General features: G+C 39.6%; 1 protein-coding gene across 4 annotated transcripts in view; it reads right to left on the bottom strand.

Moving 5' to 3' along the window:
* The window catches only part of SAMD12 (sterile alpha motif domain containing 12), a 173,385-nt gene that overhangs the window by 144,272 nt on the left and 8,817 nt on the right, over window positions 1-20,296 (bottom strand). For 3 of the 4 annotated variants that reach the window (XR_015284102.1, XM_086879810.1, XM_086879816.1), the window contains exon 2: window positions 10,695-10,870. Coding sequence is in view for 3 of the 4 variants with exons in the window: in XM_086879810.1 (XP_086735936.1) it covers window positions 10,695-10,870 (176 nt within the window). In the remaining variant the exon portion in view is untranslated. Of the gene's footprint in view, window positions 1-10,694; window positions 10,871-12,942; window positions 13,045-20,296 lie in introns of those variants that run through there. The other variant, XM_086879832.1, reaches the window with a different exon arrangement.

Below are 20,296 nucleotides of genomic sequence, written 5' to 3'. Positions count from 1 at the left end.
AGACACACACAACTAATTGAATTTCATCTGAATTTGAGAGCTTAATCAACATGCTGAACACTTACCTGATCTAAGCATTTTATTTGGCACTGTTCTTTTTTTTTTTCTCCCCTTAAAAAATAATCTTTAAAAATTAAGACCATCCAATACTAAATTATTTCAACAGAGAGTAAGGGATCATGAAACAGCAGCTAGGAAAAGCAAAGCTGATAATTATTCAGGCAAAAAAAATTTCCAAAATAATCTGCTACCAGTCACTATGGACCATTAACTACAGTTTGCGAGCCACAGAGTAGCCTTCCCTATAGAGAAAGAAATCCATAGTAACAGTTAAACAAGCATGAACCCTAACAAGCACTTCAGATTCTTCTTCTACAGTCAACAATAAAGGCTTCAGGAAAGTTTAGTACACTGAATAACAATCTCAGTTTTCCTCATCAAATTCACATATTACCACCTAGTGCTGAAATGTTGACAATTAAGCTATTTGCTCGTTAGGACAAACCTAATAAAAAACAAAAAAAAAAAACCAAAACAAAGATTCCAACTTACTAAAAGAGAATTAAGTTTGAGACAGTCATATCTGAAGGAAAACATACTATTGTGACAGCCTTTACCTCCAGAAAATTTTGTTCTATTCACTCAGTAAGAATATTGATTATTTAAAAATGCATCTTCAAACCTATCACAAGCTTTATTTAGATAGAAGACTGTATTTTCAGCATAGGTGTGCTGAAGTTCAGTCACATCTACCATTTAATAATGAAAAGCCATTTACAACATCTTTCACAATCTAAAGCATACTGCTAAGACTGAAAGCAATCAACCTTGAATGAAATATGGATTAATAGCTGTTCTAAAACCATTAGGTACAGACACAATTGATATGCTTTTGTTTAAAGCAAGGAAAAAAAAAGGCAAAAAAAGTAGAGGGTCTCTAGGTCAGCAAAGTCATCAGTAGTTGATGGATGCACTTATAGACATTAGAGGAAAAAGGAAAATTGGCAGAACATAATACCCACTTATGAGATTTTCTTTGTCAAAGATAGAAAAAAGGCCTCAAGGTATGCAGTAACTCTACTATGTTCAGTGCTGAAGGTTTTCTATTTTTAGATATGCATATTAAAGACAAATTTAACCCCAGAAGTGCAGCTTGATGCTGGTAGAATTAGAAATATTCATTCTACCACGTAAATCTTCTGTCAACAGCACCTACCAATAATAACTATGATCTCTGGGTAAAGAACTAGAAGGTAAGGGAGATGGAAGAATTGATGCTCCAGACCATTTAGTAATTGCTTGTTAGTTGTTAGTTAGCTAATTAGTTGTGTGGGCAGGAAATGCAAGGTTCATATTAGCAAAAATGGCCAATATAAAAACTTCCTGTAAGCCAAGGAGCTGCCCCTCTCCCCAGCAGCCAGCACTGCACTCTCGCTGCTTCTGCTGTTGCAGCTCTTGAGGTTGCAAGCAGGGTCACATCTGTGAGCTGCTGAGGGACAGGAGATGGGCACAGCTGCCTCTTGAAACCCATATTGAGCTTCTCCCACTGCACCCTGGCAGCCAGACTGGTGGGAAGCCCTAAGCACATTCTGCTGGGTACTCATTCTGAATCAGGCCTGGGTGGTGGGGTCCAGTATCACTGCACCACACAGATGAGGATCACCATCTCCCATTTCAGGCAACACTTTGCAAAGCAAGATTGAATATTACATTTGTCTTAACTGTTGTAGCTAACCCTGACTCAAGTGAACTCTTTGCAGTGTAGATGAGAAAAGATGCTCCTCATCTAGGGAGGGAAAAGATACTCCTCATCTAGGGCTTTAGGGGTGGCAGGTAAAGTGAAGACTGAACTGGCAGGCAGGAGATGGCTATGTATCAATCTGTAGGGTCTGACGGGGATGGCAGACTGAAGATGGCAGCTGGAATGCTCAGAGAATAGAAAAGCACTGCAAGTTTGCACAAACAGAATGAGAGACAGTTCAAAAGCAAAGTAAAAAATGTAAAACATAATGTCTTTTCTCTTCTTAAACTGTTGATTTGTTGATAGAATTGGATACACATGCCCTCAGCTCTAAAAAGGAATTCACTTGTGATGTTTTATGTCGCTATCACCAATAGTACTTGTCTTTTACTAGTGTTCAGGAATACATTCAGTACAGGTAGCTCAGTGAGCAGCTGCAGTGAGAGCTGCAGATTGAGCTCTGGCTGGCAAGAACCTGAAGCAAAAGGCTGAGAACTGGCACCAACCCTTTGCTATGCAAAGCGTCCAGGGACCTGTGGCACCAGCCAGGTGACCAGACAGGCAGAGACACAGCAGGAGCCAGTGACTCAGCAGGAAGAGCCCACATTTTCCATGGCTTAGACCGTAAGGATACAAAAGCCCAGGATTTCCTTTGTTTGGGCTTCTTCCTAAGAGGCAGCAGCTCGAATTGTTATTTCGTTATTGCACCATGATGAAATTATTTTAAGCATCTGGATGTCTGAGATTCTGCTACGGAAAAGCCAGGATCCAGGCAGTGAAAAAAACCTCGTCTGACCATCTCAGTGCCGGGAGTGTGGCTGTGAAGGGGCCTCAAGCCCAGCTCAGGTCATGCTAGTGTGATTCCCAGAGTAGTTCCTGGATGGTCAGAGAGGAAAGTTTCCTCAACACAGGTGCCAAAGACCTCAGCTGCACATTAGCACCTCCCAAATTCAAAGAAATGCGCTATTGTACTGCTTCTTCACTCCGTCTGCCCTCTCACTGCACACTTGCAATGCTTCTTTCAGTTTAGGAGTCTGTCATACTTGGACATCATTCTCATTTTTGAACTAACTCTGCAGAACTCCAAGAGCAGCTAATGACAATATAAAAGCACACCATCAACATTGCTAAAAGCACAGAAGTACTAGAAGTAGGACACAGGCACTTAAAGCCATCCCCAGGCTGAATCACTACATCAAAGTTTCACTTAATGGCATTACAGCCAAGGAAACCCCACACTACTTACAAATGAGATGGTCAAAGGGACTAAAAAGGGAAAGGGAAGAATTGTCTCTCATTAAACACAACATTCGCCTTATCTTCTGCTTGCCCCATGGATGATACATAGCATCACAGAAAATGCATGCTTTAACATTTGAGAATTGTTTTCCTGCTCCCTGCAGTGGTACATCAGCAACACAATAATCTGCAGTTGACTGTAGAATTTAGATAAAACCAAATCACTTTTGACTGAAATCCACATTCAGAAACTGCTAAAAAGAGCTGGTATTTGCAACCTGTGACACGAGAGAATACTGAAAATACTCCCTGACATCAGAGGTCATTATTGTTGGCATTTCTGCAGTGCCTAGAGGCCCCTCAGAGCAAAACACCAGTTTACTTCAGTTTCCATCCACCAAATACTTCCAATCAAAACCAAAGGCAAGACAAAGCACCAGTCCAAGCCTCTTATCACTACCCACCATGGAAAACAGCTTAAGAACCTGTCCCATGGAGAAGAATGGGAACTGCAACAAATGTCCTGCTGCATTTGTTACTCTCAGACAGCCTGACCTGAACAATCAAAAGTACATACACATGCAAGAGACAAAATTCTGTTAGCAAATTTATTCCACATCTCATATTTCTAGTGAAACAATAGCTTTAACTGGTCAAGTGAAAGGTGTCCCTGCCCATGACAGGGTGGCTGGAACAAGATCATCTTTATGGTCACTTACAAAACAAACTGTCCTATGATTCTATAGTGACTACAGCAACTGCCAGCACTTGAGGCAGATTAATAAAATAACTTACTTTATTTTATCATATTTGTGAGTTATAACTCAGGTGAAATACACCATTTGCATACCTGAGGTGTCAGCAGTGGAGCATTTTCCATTTCAAAGGCTAAATTGGTTCCATAGTACATTTTGTAATCCCCTAATCATAATGCTATTATTTTCTTGACCAGGGAATTCTGTATTTTTCCATCCCCAAGAAGGCAGCTGTGTCATTAAAATACTGCTTTATTTTTGAAGCCCTTAAAGTAGCTTCAGAGTGGAAGCAGAGGCTTTGGATGGCTTTTTGAAACAGCTTCACAATGAGGCAAGCAGGAGAACTGGCACTGTAAGTACATAATGTATCCACATGCTGTATGGAATTGCTTTTTCCTCTAAAAGCCGCTCCAGTCTTTTTATCTACACTTCTTTTTCCCTGAAGTTGTTTTAAATAAGGTGTCTGTGTCTACATGTGTCTATAGAATTAGACATCCCACTTTCTAGAGTACTACCACTGCTTTTTACTGCTTATGCTTGTTAATATGTACTGCAAATGCTGCTCCTTTTCACACTAGTGCAATGGGAAAAAGCACAAATTTCACATTGATAGTCTTCACAGGACAACAGCAGCCAGATCAGACCACACTTCCCTCCTTATGCTCTCTCAGCTGCCTCTTTGTAACCATCTGCTCAAGGCAGCCCCATACAAGGACTGTCTCTCTGCAGCAGAAATTCTGTGCATTTGTAAAGCCCCGAGCACACCTCAGGGTCACAGACTGCATCGTTTCCCAGAGGCCAACACCTTCATGTCCTCCACATGCAAGTACTTAAGTGCATGCAACTACCAAAAATGTTCTCATCCTTGATTTTTTTCTGAAAGCCACAGTCCAACTGTTAAAAAATCCAGCTGTAAAAAGCCTAACAAATTCCTCTTCCTAATATCAGCTGATAGACTGAAGTCATAAATAGATTGTACTTGTACAGGTGAACTTCATAAAGGCCTTTTGTTTGGAAGGTCAATTAATAATGTCTTTGTGAATAAACTTCACCTATTCTACTTATACCACCTAAAGAGCTGAGAATTAGACTGTGTTTATTATTTTGATTTCTTGTGGGGAGAAAACCAATAGGAAAATAATCCTGCTTTGAGATGAGGGGCAAAGGAGAAGGACACAAATGGTTCTTTCCACCTGCCCTTCCTTTCCCTCACTGTCCTGGACAGAGCACAAGACACTAACTTGTCAAGATCTCCCACTTCTAAATGGATGCTGTCAGAGGAGATGACATTTTTCAGAATCCCCAGGCATGCAGTCATTGTGAACAGAATGAAGAGGAGAAGCCAGGTCTTTTATACTTAATGGGGAAACCTTGCTGTAAAAATGTGGGCCTTCATATTAAACTATTTATAGCAAGAATGGACAGTACAGCAATGGCAAAAATCATGTTACAACAAGAACATACTTGGAATTTGAATAAGACATTTGTCCTCCCTTGGTAAGCTGGCTTACAGGACCCCAACAGAGAGAGATGTTTATTGTTTTTCTTGGTTGTGAGAGTGTGGATTCTGAACTAAGTAGCTGTGTTTTGCACTACAGGTAGCAAGGTTACTTCAGTACTTTATTCACTCCATGAAATCCCAGAATGATAAATGAATCACTCTCAGTGGCTTGAAATGCACAAAGTCACCCAGCACTGCTGTTTCACAGTTCAGGAGAGGAGGCTTGTTCACTGCATGGTTCTGAAACCTCAGGCTTCAGCCAGAGGTCACAATTGTGAATGACAGGCTGAGAAAGGGAGGGATACATACACATCAAACATTTCAGCCCACAATTTACATGGATACTTGTAACTATTCAACAATGAAAAAGTGCATTGAATATGAAGATCGAAGCAGACACACTAATTATTGTGTACTATTATTAATCACAGAATTAGACACTAGAAAAGCATATTGTCCTGAAGTGTAATTATTTCAGCTATGTGATAGTAACATTTACCAAATGTTTTTAAACCCACTTTAGAAATATTCTACACTGAGATTCTGTACCCATTTTTGTTAGTTATAAAGAAGATCCAATGCAATAAGTGGTATTTTGTCACCATCACAGTCAGAGTCGGGAGAGGGAAAAAAAAATCACATTCACACTATTATCTATTTGCTTTCATTGTAGTGATGTGGACATTGGTAGTCTGCTAACTATTTCTCTGCAAAAGTAAGCTAAGAAAAGCAAACTATCTATTCGTAAAGTAGTATTTCTCCATCCAGGGTCAGCACCTCACCCAGAAACAGACAGAGATCTGAAATTCCAACACCCTGACACACAGTTTTAAAGCAAAATCTGGAGGAGCTGAACAGCCCAGCTGGGGTTTTGCTAAACCTTCACTTCAACAGAAAAATGTTTCTTAACTTCAATCAGTCCAATCAGGGCTCTTATTCCCATATCCTGTGGCCAGTAGAAGTCTCACAAGAGGAAGGTAATAGGAAGACAATGCAAAATGATAAAACCACACTGCTCCAATGCAGTGGGTGTTGGTGTTTCTCAACTACAAAAAAAAAGGCTAAAAAAAAATAAAAATTGGGGTGTGAGGGGGGGATATAGAATGGTTTGGGTTGGAATGACCATAATGATCATCTAGTTCCAGCCCCCTGCCATGGGATCACTCAGACTGGCCTAATACTGTCTTTCTCATCAACCCATTTGATAAGCTTGACCAAAAAGGATAAACACTGTGAAGCAGAAGCCTCTGATTAAAAAACTGGATAATTCTTCTAGAAAATTACTTTTCCTCGTCCCTTGTTAGAGAACAGTACCAAGACATTTTTTAATTAAAGTAACTGACAATTTTAATATTTTTAGGAACTCTGTAACACCTTTGTTACTCAAAAGCCTTACTCTTCTGTGCTTGGACTGTTCACCACACGCTTGACACCCACCAACCCTCCCGAATACTCACGGATCAGAGCAGAACCCTGCCAGGGAAGCCAAAAGAGCTGTTTCCACCCCAGTCAGTCCAGAACTGAGTCCAGTAAGCAGAGATGAATTCTTATCCTCTTGCCACTGAGCTCAGTCAGCACTTCAGTGTTGTTCAATATAATTTTGAAAAAAAGGGTTTTTTTAAGAAAGCAAAAGCAACCAAAAGAACTAATGAGCTACACTGCAACAAAACATAGTCTACTGGTGTCTATATAGCGCTTATTAACAGAAGACAAGATAAAAGCTTCTCACTTCTCTTACCAGTTTCTTTTCATAGTTTTTGTGAACATTTAAAAGGACTGTTAATTTCTCTCGAGTCAGATAAAAAAAACCTGCAATTGCTAACACAACATAAAAAGCCTAACAGCAGTAGTTGCCATTAAAAAGCCTTTATTATTTGCTATTGCTGCTACCACATAATGAGACAAAATGTGTCACCAGATATGCACACCTTACTTAGGATAGAAAACTCCCTGAATAAATAACCTCCTAATGAGCAACAGTCCAGATTTGGGTCTCATGCCCACCATCAACAAGGCTTTGTGAGTGCATCTTGTGGGAGGACTTGATAAAAGTCAATACTGCTGTAAGAGATCATTTTCTGAATCTCCTTAGAAAAGCTGCCTTCTGTTAAAGCCTATACTCAGAGAAGTACAGGATTACAAAAGTATAGCAAAACTTTTGTTAGCTTGTTTTTAACAGAACTCTGCTCCGTGACTATGGTATTAAAACCAAACAGATCAGACATGAGAGCCAGAAGAAGCATTTCAATGAAAAAAGATAAGTCCCAAAAACACACATAGTAGTGGTTAAATATAGGTGGTTTTAAAGAAATAATTTATATTTTTAAAATGTATATTAAAACAAAATCCTTGCTTTCTCCACTGACTTTTACTGCTCTGTGAAAGTGATCACTCAAAAGCCTGAATTGTTTTTATATACCAGGAATGAAGAAAAATCAGTTACTGATCAAGAAAAAGTGCATATTGATATACATAAATAAAAAATGAAGCATTTCTACACATCATATATTTTCCTTAATTTGTATTCTATCCTGTACATTATCAGAGTCTGACTAGATTATGGAGATCAGTTTAGCTATGAATAATCTTGCTGGTTTTGCACTTGCTCGTATTTGTAACAAGGTGGTTCCTTAGGGAACCAGCTGAGGGAGACTAAGATCATTTTTCCATTTTCCATTATAATTCTACCTCAGTCAGCCTATAAATACTAGATTTCATATTCATCAGGAATTTATAGATGAGTGATCCTTTACTGGAGCTACACTTCCTGTTGTCTGCATCCCAAATATAGAAACAAACACTTGTACTCCTATATTTATGCTACAGTAGCTGCATAAAAAGGAACTTTAAATCTGTTTGTAACCCATGAGTTACTACTGTTCTTTAATCCCACAGCTGAGGACAGAAAAGAAAGGACACACTTCATTAGAAAGAAGATTTTGTTTGTTTCTTTGGACAGCAAAACCAGATGTTTAAAGTGCTGGAAGTGGTCTCAATGACAAATTAGAAAACTGAAAGCAGGAACAAGTGCCTAGGAGGCATCTTAAATTATATTCAATATATTGCACTGCATTGTGCAACACAGGTCTCACTACTGTGAATATGAAGTATGCGTTAATATTATTTGAATACATAGGACTGCAAAGAAATCCTTTTAAAAACAACTGTGCAGTGGAAATATAAAACAAATGGCTCTGCTCACAATGTTTTATTTATAAAACTTTCCTGAATTTCTGCTTATCTTTCCACTGTACATATTGATTGCATGAATGAAGTTTCCTAATAACAGCTTAATTCAACTCTTACAGCTACACAAGCTAAAGTCCAACTCCATATTCACATTTTAGAGGACATAATAAATATAATAAATATAATAAATTTAAATAATATTTAAATTTAAGGCAGAGCAAGCCAGAAAAGACTGGCCACCTCAGGCTACAACATATGAATCCAGATGAGAAACATCACTAAATTATTACACACATAAAAGACAGTTACTAACAAGGCAGCAATAAATTTAGAAAAAACAGTCCATTCCATTTGCTTGATGCTATTATGCTAAGCTTATTCCATTAAGCAAAAATTCAGTTTGTTTGTTTTTAAATCTGAAGCATGCCCAGTTTTCTAAATAAAGCTACTGCAATCAGATGTGGGAAACCAATAGTTGATTTCAGCATCACACTTCCCCTCTTCTCCAGCTATCTCCAGCAAGGACAGCCCGTTTTATAGTCATAAGTCCAACAATCACAGCTCAGACAACGAAAACAGGCTCCCATACATTAAATCACTGATGTATTTCACTCTGATTTTTATTAGGATAAGTCTTTTTCAAGCAAAGACAAGTTTGATATGACTGCATTTACATGTCAACTACACACGAGCCCATCCTCAGCTGGGAGCCCTATTGCACCATTTAGCTTCTTCACTTCCAAGCTTGTAAAATCTCCCAGTTTAACACACCTCCTCAGCTTTCAATATGGGTCAGATTTTCATCTGCTGATGTTGAAACATGAGCAGGGTTAGCTTGTCTTCGTGAAAAGCTGGGCAAATGCCTTATTAGCTGAGCTTTGTCTCAAAACCCATCCAAAATCTGCTGGTCTTGTTACGAAATGGATATTTCAAAGCAGTAACCACAAACCTGTTCTCCAAGGGTTCATGACAAATCAGCAACGTGCTTGATAATTGGCTACCAAAGAGATTGCAAGTAGCAGGGGTTTTTAATTGCTGCAAGCCTGTAATGGAAGATCTAGTTTGATGCATTAAGTCAGAATGAAGTTAGTTAAATTGTATTAATTTTAAACTAGATATTTTAGATAAAAATTAAAAGGAGAATTCATACCAAGCCTTTGTTGTCAAGGCAACTCCTCAAATCATTTAATACTACTTTATTCTAAAAGTAAAATACATCACAACCATATGTGTATTATTTTTTAGGTTTGTTGCACCGTTGGCAGTACAATTTGTTCAGTCATTGAAATAATTCCTATTGCCTTTTTGAACCTCTAAAAAAAAAGGCACACATTTTATTTGCTCTAATAACTCTCAAAGTGTCAGATTCAGTAAAACCTCAATTTTCCACTCTGCAGAAATTACCCTCAAACTCCTGGTTTTAGGCCTTTAAGAATCAAAAAGACTGATAAGGCTTTTAAAGACTGTTTCCCAATTATTTTATAACACTCTCTTATCTTTCCTTTCACTCTGAGACCTGTTTCCTTGGTTAGACCCTGGTGCTAGTAATGCCAAGCTTATGGGTTCAATCCTCGTATCAGCCATTCACTTAGGAGTTGCATTTGATAGTCCTTGTGGGGTCCCTTCCAACTCAGAATATTCTGTGATTTCAGTTAAAAATGTATCTAATATGACAAATTACTGTCCTATACTGAAATGTCTGGAGTACACACATTCATTGCACTCAGTAGTCATGTCTGCTGCACTCAGACAAGAAGCAGAAGCTTATGAGTAAGGACAGATTTGTTTTAAGGGAGTCATCTCTGAACTATGTTTGCTCACTGTCATACCAGACATGGAAGAACTGGCCTGGTATTTTACCTAAAATGAGTTAACAGATTATTAAAATCAGTCACCGACATAAAAATCCACATATTCATATATCCATAGAACTTTTTTCCTCCTTTACCTGCTCAAAAAAAAAAATAAGTAAACAAGAAAAAACCTCAAGAAAAACATATCTGTGCCCATTCTGCTTGTTACCCAAGTCATTTGGAAAGCCTCCACAGTGCCTGTGAGATCCCATTATTTTAATTATCTTCATTTAGAGAAAAATAGAATAGTGCAATATCCAAGATGTGTGTTTGCTACAACTCTACAGCAATACCTTGCTTCTGTAACACCCACTTCCTCAGACTGTTATAAATGTTTTTTAAGCAGCAGCCAAGACATCAAGAAGCCTAGATTCTTAAAGACTCACCCAAATAAATAAGCAGGCAATCCTACCTACCTTGGTTATTTCTGGCTCCACTTGTCTCTTGGGTGTGCCTTTTGACTCAGGCCCTTTTGGAGTACCAGTGTTCTTGACTGCAGGTGAATCAACTCCTTCGCCTTCAAGCTGCAGATTAATACCTTCTGTGGGGACAGGGTGATCAATACCATTTGGATTCAGATTGCAATGGATAGCTGGGAAAAAAATATGAGAAACACTGCTTTAGGAAAGAAGAACCCAATGGTTCAAACATTTAGCACAAACTACTGAGAAGTGCCATGTGGTAACCAGAGCTATGTCAAACCAAACCAAATGAAACATCTGTACCTTGATGTGGATTCAAGGTGAGATATTTGAGAAAGAAAGGAGAGGAATGCAGCACTGTATAAATTTATTTAGCACAGACTACAGTGTGGAACAGGGCTCTGCTCGATTCATTGGAGCATCCATGACCCTCAACTTAGAGCTTTCATTAAATGTTCATCATCCAACCATACATTTTTTTCCTTTCTAGGCTAAAAAGTTGAAGGTTTTCTGTTACATTTTTAATTCCTACAACACTCTAGGTCTTAACGTGGGTACACATTAAAGTAAGCCATGCACAAAATAATCAGCAAGTCAGTCTCAGCACACAGTAATGACTTATCCAGCTGATTATGTCTCCTTCAGTCCTTTGTACCACTGCAAGTTACCACCTACACCATCCTAACAAGCAAGAGAGATGTACTCCCTGGCAGTATATAATGAGGTAGAGGACTAATGATAGCAGAATAAGGAAAGCATCCAGAGAAAAAAATAAGACAAATGCAAGCCATACAACAGAAACACACATTAAGAACTATGGCAGTAGTTTGTTTTCTGGCCAAATTTTCACTGTTTCAGCACTCACACAGATAGTAGTAATTTTAAAAATGTGCAAATCCTGAGGCAACTTCCCCTTTATGTGACTGACTTTTGCATTTATGTTCCTGCATAACTGCACTACTTTTAGTGCCACTTGTAATTAATGGTTCCAACTTTCCCTGTGTACAAAAGAACTTTGCTCAGATACTGTGGTGCAATGTTTGACAGATCTGAATAGAAACCTAAACTACAATGTACAGCCAAAATAAAAGTTGCCCTTTTACTCTTGCTTGGCTTAGAAGCAAAGGGTGGGGAGCTGGGGAAGGAATCAGAACTACCAGTTTCTACCAGCTACAGATCAGCCCTTGAAAGCCTCTCACGAGAAACTGGCTCAAGCTGCCAGTGAAAGCAAAGGGTTCTTTAACTATAACACCTTTTGAAAATCTATTCAGCTTAAATCCCAGAGTCTTAACTGAAAACTTTGAGCCTAAATTACAGCAATTCCTTTGTAGAGAATTAAAGCAGAGGTCAAAATGTTGACCATTTTCCCTCTGGATCTTTAAAAAATCAAAATATTTCTAAAAGAGAAGTGATCTCTGCAACCGCTACAATACCTACATCAGCAAGCCAGGGACAGGAACACCTCCTATGGGAACTTAAAAAGAAATTTGATTCTGTGGTTTCTATTTACATCAGTGTGCCTCAAGACACCAAAAAAATTTTCTCTCTCCTAGATTATATCCAGCTACTATTATCTAGCTCCTCTAGATCATACTTACCACCCAAAAGAAACAACTACTAACTTCTTTGCCTAACCTCCAGACCATGGAAAGATAGATGGGATCCACCAAGACTGACTATTTTCACAGCACAATGAGAATGAAAACTGTTTTGTTAGTAACTTAATTAACTCTCCCCATACAAAAAATGTAAATATATCTTATATCTTATCTTAACCAACTTGTAAAATACTCCCAGCATACCCTGCTCCAGCAAGGGTTGATCAGCAGTGAAAAGACATTTGGTATCAAATGCGATCCATAAAAATCCCTGCAATGGTCTTCTGCAAGGATCTTGCCTAGGTAGCTGAGTAGGAAGACTCCTAGAGACACCTTTGAAACACTAACACACTACAGTAACATTCAGAAACAGGCCAGTTTTGGCTGACCATTCCAGAGGTCACCAAAGTGAAATTACATAGCACAGTGGGACTTCAAACTGCCTGGAAGAATACTGCCAGCAGCACGTTTCCTGTGAATTGCAATTCCTCCCTTCCCAGTGCCCCCAAACAACAGAGATCAGGGAGGAGGTGGCATGGGATGAACAAGGAAACCCTTCTGGGTTGTGGCACTAATTTACCGTGCGTTAGAGGGAGCAAATGATATAGGTTTCAATAACATGGCAGCATGATGACTAACCTTACCTCCTTCTGCGTATAACCACATGACACACTTGGTGGATGACGGAGAGGCCGTGGATGTTGTCTACCTGGAGTTTAGTAAGGCCTTTGTTATTGTCTCCCACAGCCTTCTCCTGGAGAAATGGCTTTTCATGGCTTGGATTGGTGTACTGTTCACTGGGTAAAAACCTGGCTGAGTGGTGAGGCCTAGAAAGTGGTGTGAATGGAGTTATATCAAGCTGGCAACTGGTCACAAGTGGTGTTCCCCAGGGCCAGTTCTGTTTAACAGCTATCAACAGTCTGGATGAGGAATAATAGCTATCAACAGGATGAGGGAATCAAGGGTACCCTCAGTTGCAGATGACACCAAGTTGATTGGAGTGTTGGTCTGCTGGAAGATAAGAGGACTCTACAGAGGAATCTGGACAGTCTGGAGGCCAGTGCTACTTGGTCAACATGACCAAGTGCTGGGTCCTGCACTTGGGTCACAACTCCATGCAGTCCTACAGGCTGGGGAACAGTGGCTGGAAATCTGCCCTTGGAAAAGGCCCTGGGGGTGCTGGTCAACAGTGGCTGAACATGAGGCAGTGTGTGCCCAGGTGGCCAAGAAGGCCAGTGGCATCCTGGCCTGGATCAGGAACAGTGTGGCCAGCAGGAGCAGAGCAGGTATCGTCCCGTACTCAGCATTGGTGAGGCCACGCCTCGAGTGCTGTGTCCAGTTCTGGGCCACTCACTACAAAAAGGACACTGAGGGGCTGGAGTGTGTCCAGAGAAGGGCAATGGAGCTGGGGAAGGGTCTGGAGCACAAGTCAGATGAGGATTGGCTGAGGGAGCTGGGGCTGTTTGGCCTGGAGAAAAGGAGGCTCAGGGGACACTTTATCACTCTCTACAACTCCCTGAAAGAAGGCTGTAGCCAGGTGGGGGTCAGTCTCTTCCTCCAGGCAGCAAGTGACAGGATCAGAGGTAAAGTCCTCAAGCTGTGCTAGGGGAAGTTTAGACTGGATATTAGGAAAAATTCCTTCATGGAAAGGGTTGTCAGGCATTGGAATAGGCTGCCGAAAGAAACGGGGAGTCACCATCCCATTATTTAAAAAAAACATGTAGATATGGCACTTCAGGACATGGTTTAGTGGTGGCCTTGCCAGTGCTGGGTTAAGGGTAGGACTTGATTTTAAAGCTCTTTTCCAACTTCAATGTGTTTATAAATCTATAAGCACCTGGATGGCTTAAAAATTAAATAAGTCACTTGGCAAGATGCTGCTTGACTCTTAACCCATCATGTATTCAAGAATAATGAATGCTAATGCTTTTTCAGCAATGCCTTTTACTCAGCTCCTTCAGGATACAAAAGAGAAAAAACGGAAGAGGTTGCTAGTAACTACATAGATACCCACTGCCTTTTAACTGAAAATAGGTGAATAGTTAAAAGAAACACAGGCTGTCTTAGGGGGCTTTTCCAGAGTTCCTAATATTGAAGGGGGGAGGGGAGAAGTGAGGAGAGAAAACTTTTTTATTTTCTAGGGGTGTTAATCTCCAAAGGAGAGTAAGTATCTTAGTCACTTGGCAAAGCTTATCTTTCTTTGTCATGACACATCTTTAGGTAGCCAGCTCTATTATTTTCTTATAGTGCTACCTCCAACCCTCAGCTACCGAGATAATAGGAGCAAGGAGTATTTCCTTACATGGGTCTGTTGCTTCCTGTTACCACACAGATCTGTCTTTGTGGCAGACAGAGGTGGGACTCTTGCCTCCTTTTAAATGCCAATACAAACCAAAATAGTTCCTTTTCCAGATTTGTTAAAGGCAGCAAAATAGGTCAATGTTTGGTCAATAATTTATTCTCTTCCTAAATCCACATCGTATATAATTTTAGCTAGATATGGTCAGCTCTAAACCCAGGATCAACTATCAAACCTAATGGGTCTTGGTGAGCTGACAGCACCCAGGGCTAACATCACATAGAACTGAGTCTAATCAGCTCTTAGCAAATAATCACAAATTACTAACTTCACCACAGCTCAAGCACTCTGACTCTCTCAGCTGTCACATCTTAAATGTCTTTTAGGAATTAATGGCATTCATCTGGGAAAAAAAATATCTTTCTCCAGACAAAGTAGTTTCTGGCTAAAGTATTACTCCTCCTTACCCTGGTACTAGCTAGTGCTAGTTCTTCCTGCCCTCTGCATTCAGACTATTTTCCCACACTGGTCCTTTGACAACATCCTTACTGCCTCAGCATCTTTTCATTCTACCAAAATGAGTCCACCTCACCAGTCCCAAATGTTAACAGTACATCAAGACAACAAACACCCTCCAAATCAGTTCACAGTATCAGCCTAACACCACTATCAGTAGTATCATTAGATTTTTGAAACAGAATCTCTTCCAGTATTCTTCCATACAATCTCAATATTCATGTATCATCCACAACAACTCAGTAATACAACCCTTCAACCAGATTCAGATCACTTATATTCTCCCTTCCCTGCCGAAAACCCCTCCTCAGTTGATTAATCTCTCTTCATGCTCCCCCAACAATTATTGTTCAACTTGTATTGAAAGCTTTCTGTGGTGGGAACTTTTTTTCCCTTTGAGGAAGGAGGGTGGATGCTCTGTAAAGCTCTGACTGCACAGCAAAAAGCACATAATGAATGGTGCTGGCTGACACAATAACACAGATCACGTTTATAAAACAGACTATTATTTAAAACAAAGGTACTTAAGTGCTCTTGTACTCCTAACCTAATGGTAAAGCTGAATTTAATGGAAAATATCCACTTTTCCAGAACCTAAAAAGACTGCTGAGATCTGCCAAATTATTAGAGTGAAAAGCTGTGAGAAAAATAGCAAGTGGAGCATCCAAAATGGAAAAATGACCCCACATCTGTCCTAAAAATCTAGGATGCAATACCCTGTGCACTTTTTATACATGGTGGAACACAAACTCAAGTCGTTTCCATGTATACAGAGCGAGATAATTTGTTGCCCTGCAGAAGCTGGCCCATGCATTTGAGCCAGTTCCTTGCCCACACAGATCTTTCCAGGGTGCATATGTGATTTCAAAGAAGAGCTCACAGGGCAACAAAAATGCTCTGCCCTCACCACCTCCCCCCAGCTACCTTCCTCCCATGCATGCTGCCTCCCAGATGGCAAGCAGCCAAGAGACAGCTTGTCTGAGCATGCTTGATGGTACACAGAAGTCACTAAGAGCCATCGCAAGTTACTGGCATCTGGGGCAAGCCTTGTCTTTTCCTAGAGGGTACTCTGTGAATCCTGTCTGGAAAAAAGCCTGAAGGCACTCTTCAAAACACAGCCTTGATATATCTGAAGTTTTGCATGGGCAGATGGAAATTCTTTGTCTCTCCATCTGTAGGCTCAAGGCTTAGCAGATAAATCTATGATCAATCGCTACCTCTGTGCACTCACTGCCTACTGTGTCAAACATTTCATAACTACGTGTTTCAGTGAGAATACTGCTGGCTGCTTAAAACTTTAAGCAGATCAATTAAGGCTACATTAGAGCACATTTGGCAAGTACTTGAGTTACATGCAATAACAATTGTTCTATTCTAAAAAGCGATCGAGTAAAAATAGCATCTTCTTACTCATGTGCCCTGTTCTGTGTGCATCATAGTCATATGCTAGCTTTTGCTATTCAGAGACAAAAAGCAGGCACAGGAGATACCTACCCAACCTCTAACAATCCTTACAAAACTTTCATGTGTCAAATACTGGCAACCTTGCAAGCTCCATTTTATGTATTCATTCCACAGATTTATCTGCATAATGCTAAGAGGTAAATCCATACAATCAACCATATTGGTGGATTTTATGCTATTCCCACCATAAAATACCACATTATTGAAAAGGACAGACAAAAGTTCATCCATATAGCCTGAACATTAATAAACTCAGACTGGATATAGCAGGGACCTTATAAAAAGGGTCCAAATATCTTTTCAGTCATTTCAGTAGTCACAAAGATTTATCAAGTATTTCTAGGGAAAAAGATCTTTGGACAGCAGCTCTCACTGGACTTGTTCCTTCCATCTCTGCCCATTTCATTATCAAAAACAAATCAAACTTCCAACCACATCAGATTCTGCAGTCAGCATTTTCAGTTAGAGTTCTATACACTTCCTGATGCTGCATTTCAGTCCAGAGTAGTCAGACAGAATCCCTGAGGCTTTTTGCTTTTCTTTACTCACAAGCTGCTATACCTGGGTTGATCAGAGAGGAGACATTCACACTGAAAACACTTTAGTCTTATTCAGATTGAGATTCAGATTGGTCCTCACACCAATGAACTGAGCAAGATGGATCTGCACTGAAAAACCCTTCCTGTATTTCAAGAAATTTATAATTCATTAGTAGCTCTGCATATCCCTAGAAAACATGGCATTATTTCAAAGATATCTGACCTAAGCAGTTAGTACCACTCCTACAACAGTAAAAAAGAAGATTAAAAACAACAGATAAAGATGGCTTTAATTTGTACTATAAAGTTTAGGACTATTTTGATGACTTTGTCTGGCAGAAATTTCTTCCACAGTAATGAGTTTCTGCAACTCCTATGGATGGTCCATCTGCCTCATCAATCAGCTTCTAGTTTTGAGAAACTGGCTTTTGCCTACCAGAACTACTTCTCCATACGCCTAATATAAATTTGCACAGTTCCCCCAACACATCACTTGGAACCAGCTGAAAATGCAGTCAAAGTTTCACATGAATACAATCTGCTGCTTAGGTTGCAACCTAGTAAATACTGCTGGCAACCTGCTGAGCAAGTAAATTCAAGATTTTGCCCACTCTGTTCCTCAAACCTGTCTAATGTCCACCAAATCAGCAGCATTCAGAGCAAAGAAGCCCAGCAAATCAGTCAGGACCTTTTTTACTTCAATATAAATCACATGAATTTATCACAAATCTCCTGTAAGGCCAAAATCCCAAAGTACTTAACTGAAGTAATATTGGTGTACAGCTATCTGCTTCTGTTGGTCAGCATCAAAAAGCAGCATTAAGCAATTCCAAATATGCTGTGCCAAAAGGCAGGCCAGTATTGAGCTGTGGAGTGCACTGTAAACTGCTGCTACTGATGAACTGTACATGTAGGTTTGAGTATAAAACTCAAAACTGGCAGCAAAGCTTGGCAGACAGACATACACCTGTACCTGCAGGTCCCTCCAGTGAGTTGCTTGTCTTATTAGCCTCTTGTTATAATGACTACTCATCATTAATCAAACAAAAACCTGGCTTCTTACAAGACATGAATTTTACAATCAATTCTTTGTTAAAGCAGTGGGACATGCCCAAGAGCTGGGCAATATCTAGAAGGACAAGATAAGTGACAGCTCAGCAGCAAGGAAGTGGACATTGAACCAGGTCAAGAGGGCAGGAAGGGCAGACCAAAGAGGACACAGGTGCAGGAAGTGGACAGAGGCAGAAGGAGATAAACTGTTCAGAGGAGGAGCATCCATTTTAATTTGTAGCTGTGACTTTTAAGGCTTTTACCTTTTTTACCTATTTAGAATTATTATTATTAGCAAGAAAATTTAAGGTAATGGCATTCCTGAGACAACTATCCCTGAACATCTCTAGCTAGACAATGGGGTAGTCACCCCATGGTATCAAGCCAATTACTACTGTAAGGCATTCGATCTCTCCAGAAACAATGAAAAAAATACCCAAAACTAAAGCCAAAGAAGAATACAGAAAAAGTATGTTTTTTGAGACAAGCTACTATACTTCACATACATCTCTCTAACAAAATTTATCTGTAAGATGGTATAAAGTCTTGTACAGCAACAGAAATATATCAAGAAATCACAATGAGTAGCTTAGCACTTTCATATCTGGAATCAAACAAAACTCATAATTTGGTTAAAGGCCAAACAAATCTTGAGTGTAGAGATAAGAGACCTCTTAGTTCTTCACAGAACAGAAACACTAAGCCCAGAATAAGAAATTATCTTCTTGTAAGTTGAGTTTGCCTTCTAAGACCCTTATCCCACCAGGATATGTATATAATTAAGCTTCTTCAGCTAAAAAATTTCCTTATGCATTTTTTACAGTTTTCCTAGTGGAAAGTATTTATTTTATGTATGGCAATATCCACTTACCATCTCTTATCTCACAGACTTTAGCAAATGCTGTAAACAGTTTCTTTTACACCTGCTCTTCAGGAGACAGACTGCATGTCATCACTGTGCTAGATAGACCTTTGTGTCTCAGCAATGCAAGTTCAGCCTTTGTAACAGCAACAAGATTTCATAATACAAAACAGACACAGTGATTGGACAGCCAAATTATTTCAGATGCATTTTCTCATTCCATTTTAATAAAAGTACACTTGGTACAAGCAGCTCTTGAATTCACACTAGCAACAGAGGCTCATTGAAAAATGAGCCTATTCAGTGAATAAATAAGGCCAGGTTACCACAAATCCTGTACAGGTATAGATGAACAGGAGAATACTGACACATAAGGGGTCCAAGTGACCCATGCAATTAACTTAGAGCAAAATGGATCTTAGTGAACAAAGTAGTAAAGGTCAGTAAGTAACATGCATCACCTGCACATAAAAAACCAATTTAAGATATGGATTAAAGTACAAAATAGTTGGTCATTTGTTTTGCATACTAGTAAGTCAATACTAGTAAGTCAATACTAGTAAGTCAATAAGAAGCTTGTGCAAGCATCTACAGAGATTCTCCTCAATAGTGAGGAACTCTGGATTTCAAGATTCTGAGATGCACAAAGTTGCATGCAAAGAAGGTGCTACAAGAGATAAGAATTATAAGTACAAAAAACGAAGAAAATCAATTGGCAGGTAGAGAGACAGAGACCTAAAATAATTCTCTCTCACAAGGAAAAGTATTCACCATATATTACAACTGTCAGTCACCAACTGACTTAGGCAAACTCCAGACTAGGTACCACTGTTGTCCTAAAGATTTTGCAGAGAAAATGGAGAGATAAAAAAGAATAATAACACACCTGGGTATGCAATGAGTCTTCATTAGTTCCACTGATCTTGGAAGAAACTTGTCTTGCAGCCACTGATTAGGAAGTTGGATTGTCACATTTCACCACAAATTATATTTCTGAGAATGCCTTAAGTCCTAATGGCACTACTATTCAATTCTATAATCAGCTAACATTACATCAAAAACTTTTTTAAAACACTAACATGCCTACCCAGCACACAAAGAACAGCTCAGACACAAAAGATTAAGTCTTTATTATGGCATCAGAGGTGTGCTGCCCCACACATGTATCACAGATCTCTGCCTTTGGCCTACTCATGAAAGCTGGTGTCTGCTGAACATGTGGCACAGAAATGGCTGTGATTCAGCTGTGAATCTGGGCTTTATTTCTT

The sequence above is a fragment of the Cyanistes caeruleus genome, chromosome 1 (genome assembly GCF_971803275.1).
Source record: "Cyanistes caeruleus chromosome 1, bCyaCae1.hap1.1, whole genome shotgun sequence".
In the NCBI taxonomy this organism is placed as follows: Eukaryota; Metazoa; Chordata; class Aves; order Passeriformes; family Paridae; genus Cyanistes; species Cyanistes caeruleus.
Note: the sequence above shows the minus strand (reverse complement) of the source record. Positions and strands in the feature narration are given on the sequence as shown.